The sequence below is a fragment of the Halyomorpha halys genome, unplaced genomic scaffold (genome assembly GCF_000696795.3).
Source record: "Halyomorpha halys isolate HHAL.00 unplaced genomic scaffold, Hhal_1.1 Scaffold73.1, whole genome shotgun sequence".
NCBI classification, from domain to species: Eukaryota; Metazoa; Arthropoda; class Insecta; order Hemiptera; family Pentatomidae; genus Halyomorpha; species Halyomorpha halys.
The window spans coordinates 317,275-325,777 of record NW_027104949.1 but is presented as its reverse complement, the minus strand read 5'-3'; the positions used below and the strand labels follow the sequence as shown (position 1 = coordinate 325,777).

Genomic DNA, 8,503 nt, shown 5'->3' with positions numbered 1-8,503 from the left:
GGGCTTCGGAGAACGAGACTTCAACGTGAGAGGCCTCTGGTTCGGAGCCCGTGGAACGATTCCCAGCACAACTAGGAGCTTCATGGAGGAGCTTGGGGTCGATGTCCAGGACGTGGCTAGGATGACAGAGAATATAATACTTGACTCCCTGGGAATCATACACCACCACATGCATGGAAATTAATGAGTAGGGGAGTTTATCCAGAGGAGGGATGGCATGCATGCATCGCATATCTTATTTGTTGTTTTATCTATTAATTTATTATTTTAATATTTGTTATATAGGGGAATTTGTTGATCAAATGAAATAGGGGTTGTGAAATAGAAGGGAAAGAAAAAGGAATAAATTGAAAAACTTGGAGTTAGTTTGTAGACTGGTAGTCATTGTAAAAGAAAAGAAAACTGTGAAAAAAATTTTATCTTTCTATTATATTATATCATATAAAAATATGTAATTTATATATGTCCAGTCACGGATTGATCAGTATGCTGTGTAATGTAGCCACCCGATGTATTTGGGCAGCATGAATGAATAAAGTATTTCTTTCTCTCCCTCTAGGTATATATTAATATTGTTATATCTATATTTACAATAAAGGAGGTATGAAAAAAAAGAAAAAAAGAAGCTTTTATTGAAGTATAGTATAGTATATAATATAAGTACAATAGTATAGAAAAAACGTGCTAGGACAGGTATTTAGGGAATAATTTTGTTTAAATTTCAAAACTAATGTGTGCCCCAGTACATTATGAAATTCAAAGAACACCCACTACAACAAAATTACAACTCAAAAACTCCTTAAAATGTAGGCTAATACGAAAGAAGGAAAGAATGCGGAATCAAAATATATATTGGTATATATATATTCATGCTAAAAACCAAAAATTTCAGAAATAGGGGTTATGAGAGAAAAAAAAATGGAAAATTGACAGAGGGAGACGAAGGTGCCATGAGGCAATCGAAGGAATTACAAACTGCCAGATATGCATATACCAAACTATGTATGTATTCAATTACTTATTTCGTCATGGGGGTGGGAAAAATAAATAAAAATTGAGGTGAAATAACTGTTTTTTTTTCCTTAATTTTTAAAATTAAGAGTAAACTGTTGTGAAACAATATTTATTTAAATAAAAATTCCTTCGTAAAATCCTCAATGCTCCTTACTTTGTCACAAATAAAATCATACATAAAGACCTTAATGTTCCCTATGTAACCGATCTAGCCCGAACCAGATATCACTCCTTCCATTATAAACTCTCAAACCCCTAGTTTATAATCTTGCATCCTCTTCCATTCCTGACAATCCTCCGAGGCGCCTGAAAAGAAGATGGCCACGAGACCAGCTAATGTAAAATGTCATGAGAGACCAACCAATAGATAGTTTCTCTACACGCCTGTAACACTCCAATTTAACTTAGATCAGATTTACTAAATGTATTATAATGTACAGTTGTAAATAGCAATATATAAATATTTAAAAAAAAAACAAAAAAACTTTGGGTTGTAAAATAACGGCGATTGGGTATGCTAATGATGATTGAGTGTTCATGTGTGAGGACAAGGAAACTATAAAACTCAATTCAACTACGTTGATAAACTCTAATAAGTGACTAGGTCTCGAAATCAATACAAATGAAACCAAATAAATGTTTAGCAGTAGAAAAGGGAGAAATTTCGGTGGTATAGATGTAGAAGGAATTACATTTAAACAGATAGAGATGTTTAAGAATTTAGGTTCTTCGGTTACTAGAAAAAATTAAATCTATGAAATAAATGCTTGCTATTTTTCAATTTCGAAATTTGTTCGCTCATGCCTTCTGTCCTAAAACGTAAAAGTTAGAATTCACAAAACTATTATCCGATAGATCAGATTTACTAAATGTATTATAATGTACATTTGTAATTTACAGTTGTAAATAGCAATAAATAAATATTGAAAAAAAAATGAATGAGATAGTAGACTTTTTGCAAATAGAAGATATACCACTATCTGAATCGAGCGACCCAAAATGGATATGTAACTTAGCATTTCTGGTCGACCTTACAAGCTATTTGAATGATTTAAATTTGAAACTTCAAAAACAAGGACTGTGAGTAAATGATTTGTACAGTCATTTAAAAGCGTATGAATGTATTGCTTATGCTCAATATACTGAAGAATTCAAGTCACTGTCGGAGCAATTTTGGAACAGATTTAGCGAATTCCAAAACATAGAAGACTGTTTCAGGTGAATACGTAATAATAATATTTGAGGTATTCACTCTCTCCAATGCGCTCTCTAGTTTCTGAAAGAGGATGACGACAAAAAACTACATACTTTGATTGAAATTGTCGTACTATGATATTATAAATAAGGTAGGATAATTTATAATTCAGAATATTTTTTGATTTTTTTTTAATGTTTAAATAGTTATTGATTATACATTAATGAATATCCTTGCTGTAAGAATGTGTTACATGACAGGCCCTGATGGTCGGAACGTGGGAGTTTACAATGTACATGTTGAGACTATGTGGATATTTTTTATTACATTATTGGCGAGATGAATCATCAACATGATAAGTTAATTAATACTCATTATAAAAAAAATATTACTACGTTGAGGAACTATGAATAGGAAATATAAAACTTTACCACGGAAGGAAAACCATCACTTTGGAGGCAAACGAACTCTGTTCATTCTGCAAAAGTAATTTCAATTATAGTTTGTACCACATCCTCCTACATTGTTCCACCTTTAAAGAAAATAGACAATATATCTTAAAGCCACCAATATCCGTATCTTGCGACTTACAAAACATCGAAAATATATTGAACATTGATAGTGAAGCCAAATTGAACAGACTATATATTTACATTGTAACAATATATAACAAGTTTAATTTTGTAAGTGACATATAAATTTTATTATGTAAATAGTTTTCGAGCCAATTAATATCTTTACTTATATTAAGCTTTTGTTTTTTTTTTTATAAGAATTCTCATTATTTTAAGTTAAATATAATAGAGCAATGAATTTTATGTTAATAGTTGTGTATTATCCAGTCTGTTTTATTTTTGTTTATTGTTTTTGTAATGGAGCACTAGAATCAGATTTTGTTTTATAAGAATATATTGTGTTATGAATTTGTACAAGAATTTGTCTTTCACAAATAAAATCAAATCTAATCTAACATATTCACTTTTTTGAGAAAGCAGAGAAAAAACAGGAAATTAAAGAAAATATCCTGGAAGCAGATTTTTTTTTTTAAATGACGATAATCAGTCATATTTCGACCATTTTGTTTATTAGAATTGTTTATCCAGGGTTTGGCTATCTGAGTTTATAATATATTGAAGTTACCTCGTAGACTGCACCAAGCGGCATGACCAGACATGCCACCATGAGGTCGGCTACCGCCAGGCTCACGATGAGGTAGTTGGCCACGCTCTGCAAGCTGCGTTCCAAGAGGATAGCTGCGATCACGAACACGTTACCTGCAATATTATAATATATATTACAAAAATATCAATATACAATAAAAATAATCTTATTAAGAAAGTTGAGGATAAATACCGGGGTTCTTTTGAGTTTGTCCTAACCAAAATACCGATCCAAATAGCCCACAACTAGTAGTACAAGAGCCGGGAAGAAAAAAAGGTATTTATTTCACCCCAATTTTTGATTAATTTAATGAAAACATTGTAGTCAAAACTGATGAGTCTGCCAAGTATATGTAGCGGGAATGAAAAATGAATACTGTTGCAAAACATTAATTTTTCATTCGGAGCTCTATATCATAAAAACTACCAACAACACTAGAAAATCTAAAAGAATATTGTGTAAAGAAGAGTTAATTTACTGAAATATCAGCCCTAATAGAAGCTATTTACGTCCAATAGTACTTGAGATATACAAAAAGGTTTTGTTTATTTATGTTGTTCTTTGCTGATCGCACACCCCGACAAACTTCTCCAATCATAATCAAACTTATTGTCCGAACAACTATAAATCAATTCATTTTAGCAAATATCATGAAAACAATTATTCTTAAAAAGGTAAAGGTTATAAACATATTTATAGTCCATTAAACTAGCTTTAATTTGAGTGCTAATAGACATCTGCACGTCACATAGTTCCTGAGATATAGATTTCTCAAGATAAATTATTAACTACTAATCTGTCAGTAGATTTTTAAGAAATTTTGCTTTTTAAAAAGCTATATCTCGAGAATTATTGGACGTAAATAGCTCTTTTAGGGCTAATATTTCAGAAAATTTACTCTTCTTTAAAGAATGTTCTCTTAGATTTTCTAGTGTTGTTGTTAGTTTTTAAGATATTGAGCTCCGAATGAAAAATTAATGTTTTTTTTTTTAACTTTTTGAAACAGCTACCATTTCCCCCCCCCCTTGCTATACTTGGCAGACTCATCAGTTTTGACTAGTAATTATACATTGTTTTTATTGAAGTAATCAAAAATAGGGGTGAGATAACTGCCTTTTTTTTCCCCCCGGCTCTTGTACTAGTACGACAAACGGATCTATCACCAGCCCCGTTCAGTTTAAAGGAAGACTACCCAAGCGAATAGATCGGTAATGCGGGTACTGTTTATGCCCTGCCCCGTACTATATAGGAAGGCGCCAAAGGACAAGGAGAATGTTGCCAATTCCAACCGAAATCCACATTTCTGCTCAAAGATCTGTAACTAACTTTTATGGCATTCCGATTCAGAAATAATTATTTGGTCGTTTGCTATAAAAAGTCAGTTTTAGTTGGAATAGTTATTTAGTAAAACAACTTTACGAAAACAAAACATTTCTATTTAAAATATTTACAATCATTTTCTATAAATTTTTCCAAGCGTGTTATCCACTATTGAACTGAAATATTCATGGTTTTATGAAGGAATGAAATCAGAAAATACGTTTTTGACCTTATAGTACAAGAGCCGGGAAGAAAAAAAGGCAGTTATCTCAACTCAATTTTTGATTACTTTAATGAAAACTATGTATAATTACTAGTCAAAACTGATGAGTCTGCCAAGTATAGTTAGATGGAATAAAAATGCCGGCTTTTTCAAAACATTAAAAATACATTAATTTTTCATTCGGAGTTCTATATCTTAAAACTACCAACAACTTTGTAGATATAGCCTTTTAGGAGAAATGAATTCTTACTGCCAATGACCACCACAGAGAAACTAATAATTAATAATTATTTATTGTATTAATTATTAAATTCAATAAATTATAAATTATTATGAAAATAATTTTTTGGATGAATATTTAGTTTTGGCATGTGTCTTTTGTCGAAATTTAACCACTGACCTGACCGACGAATTTTTTCATATACAATCCATTTTTCGTCTGTGTTGGTTATCAAAGTCTGTGTCACCTACCTAAAATTTTTCAAATTGTCAACGAATGGTCCGTTAATGTCTCTTGCTGCTAGGTCTGCCGGGTGTCCAAGTTCAAACTAATAAAAATGAAAAAAAAAAGTCAAGGATGTTTTTACCAACTCCACGAATTCGCTCATACTTTTTTCATTGCGTACCAGACTTCGCTGTTTGCCCTCTCTCCGCTTCCTTAATCCCACTCAGTAGAAGCGCCCTCTGTTACCGTGGAACTAATTCTCTTGAGACAATTCGATTTACTCGCTAAGCGGCTTGCGGTGTAAAGACAAAACCATTAATACGCTACAGAAAGATCATCATGATTAGTATTTCCTTGGGATCCCTTATTCTAGTTTATTATTATACTTCGTTTTTTGAACGCAGTTATTGCCTCGTATATAACACATTACGCATTTATAGAAGAAAAAAAATTATTTTGAAAAAATAACTGCATTTTTATTTTATTTCCTTAATTATGTAATTTACCTTGTTTTTCAATTACCTATGTATACATTTTATTTTCCACTTCTTTTATTACTTCATTTTATTAATTCCAATCTGTAAAATTTTTGACTTACGGTCATGCTGTTTATATTTTATTTTTTATTTTCTATACTTATTGGTCGTTACCTTGTTCTGTTCTTAGCCCTGATTTCAACAAACTGCACCTTTTGTCGTCATGCACCTGTTTAATATTTGTAACAGTTATATTTGTGAAGTTCTTCCGTTGCTCTTGCAGTTTCTGTCTGAGTTTTGTAAGTAAAATCTCTGTAAGAAATTGAGACAGTTTGTAATGGGTGCTTGGTTATGTTGTAGTTTTTTGAGGTGATGTTCGGAGAGTATTTGTGTAATGACCGTCTTTTAGTTGACTGTTTCCATTGTCTGTTCCACTCTTCGATTAATTCAGTTATTAAAGATTTTTTTAAGAGACAGGGACTAAGCTATATTCGCAAGGAAGTTGATTATCACAAGGCATATATATATGTAGCATATCCTAGAAACCTCAATGGTCTACTAGAATGCAGTTTGTTATCCGAAGGACCCCTCAAAACATGGTATAACGAGGTTAACAATAGAATTTGGAAATTTAAATTAAAAAAAGAAACAACTATTCTTATTTATAAAATACTCTGACCACTACTGATGTACGGCCGTGAAGTCTAGAGAGTGGCAGTCCTTACGTAAAGGAAAAAATTACAATAACGAGATTTTCCAGGGTGCGGTAAGTAAAAAGAACATAAACAAACAAGAAATTATTTATTAATGCCGACGAATCGACCCGAGTTTCAGGTCTTCATCGGTGAGTTTAAAGAAAACAAGTCCTAGCTAAAATTCAAACAATTTTTTTTTCCTCTCATCTTAAGAATTATTATTATTATCTCTTTATTTTAATTTAGACCATTTTATTTTTATATATATTCTATAATTCATCGCTATTAATAATAATAATCTTTATTTATTCTGGGATTGATCCCTTTAGAATAATTTACTGGCGTTAAAATTAGGCTTTAGAGCCTTAGAGTAAATTACAAAATAGAGATGAAATTACAAGATGCCATAAAATAAAATAATACAATGAATTTTAAAATATACAAATAAACAATAATTAACAGAATATATAAAATAATGATAAAACAAATAAAATCAAACCACTTGTCATATCATAAAACGTAAGATGACTTCTAATAGTAAATAAAAAAAAAAAAAATGATAACAAATTCAATACAATCAAACTAAAAAATAATAAATGAAAAGATATAATTTATGCTAGTGTACATATTTACAATTATACACGAAAATCTAAGACATAAAATATATAAAGCTTTTTTGAAACTTTCAATCGTTATTCTTCCAGAATAGGGTGGAAAGAAGGTAGTCGAAGGAACGGGATTTGAAGATTGAAAGGGTGGAAGGAAAGGAAGGAATTATTCATAATGATTCAATATTTATAGCGTCTTTTGCAGGAAACTAAACTCCCTCAAATAATCAATTGTTAAAAAAAAAATTAACAGTTAGTCTAAACATAACGGCCTACCAGTGCGTTTATTCATATTATTTATTGAATAAAAAAATATGAATGAAGAACATAATACATATTTATCTAATTATATGTACATATTTAACTAATTATACGTACATATTTATCTAATTATACGGACATATTTATTGAGAAATTGCTTCAACAATATCAAACTGCGAAATTATAATAATAACAATCGTTGCCCCGACGTGCCAATTGTGAAACAGCCGAATATAGCTCCGAATGCCAATGGTAGATCAAAGAGGCCGGTAGTGAAGCGGATATCGATACTAAGCAGGTCGATCTAATAACTCATTGTGTTGGGAGCGAACCTCTTTGGCAGTGGCAGCGCTGGCTCTCAGTTCCGGGTCCAAATCTCTCAACTCCATTTCCTCCTCCTCCCCCTCCCCTTCCGCCTCTTTTCATTTCCTTTCTTCCGCCGTCATCTGTTACACACTTCCGGAACCCGCTCCTCAGCAGCTAACGAGCTCTCGGACCTTGAAGTCAGCTTTGTCTGCGTACCATTATTTGGATTAAAATGCGATCTCTTATCTTGTTGTTGTCTGTAGTTTCATATGGAATGTAATGCAATATATTTCTTTCAGTTAGATCGATCAAAATAATTAATTAGAGTAATGTATGATATCTTGGGTAAGGTAGGAAAGATTCCTTATTTTTGGTGCTAAGAGCGATTTTTTTGTGGTCATAAATTGATGACTATTATATCTATATGAGTCAATCCTGTTGGTTTGGGGCCTCTCTGAGGTCCACTTAATTGGAGAAAAATCTGGCGGTCGAGCGTATTTCTGACCAAATCACCTCCTTGCTCAACCATTGGTCTAGTAATAGTACTCCCTCATAAAATACTCCCCCCCCCCCTGATTCTTCATGATCCTGAAAGCAAGTAGAGTCGTCTTTGAAAAACATTACTTGAGCTACAATATACTTTTAGATAAACTTAGAAATCGGTGAGTAATGGAAATGGTACATTAATTTAATTAACCATTCTATAGTTTTATTTATGATTAGTATTATAACTGTTTTTTTTTTGTTTTTTTAATAATTTATTTATTGATATTTACAACTGTATACACATATATACAAC

General features: G+C 31.6%; 1 protein-coding gene across 1 annotated transcript in view; it reads right to left on the bottom strand.

Moving 5' to 3' along the window:
• The window catches only part of LOC106692840 (5-hydroxytryptamine receptor), a gene marked incomplete at its 5' end in the record, with an annotated part of 285,675 nt that overhangs the window by 72,759 nt on the left and 204,413 nt on the right, over positions 1–8,503 (bottom strand). The window contains 1 exon segment of the mRNA XM_067046425.1: positions 3,350–3,483. Coding sequence (XP_066902526.1) covers positions 3,350–3,483 — 134 coding nt within the window.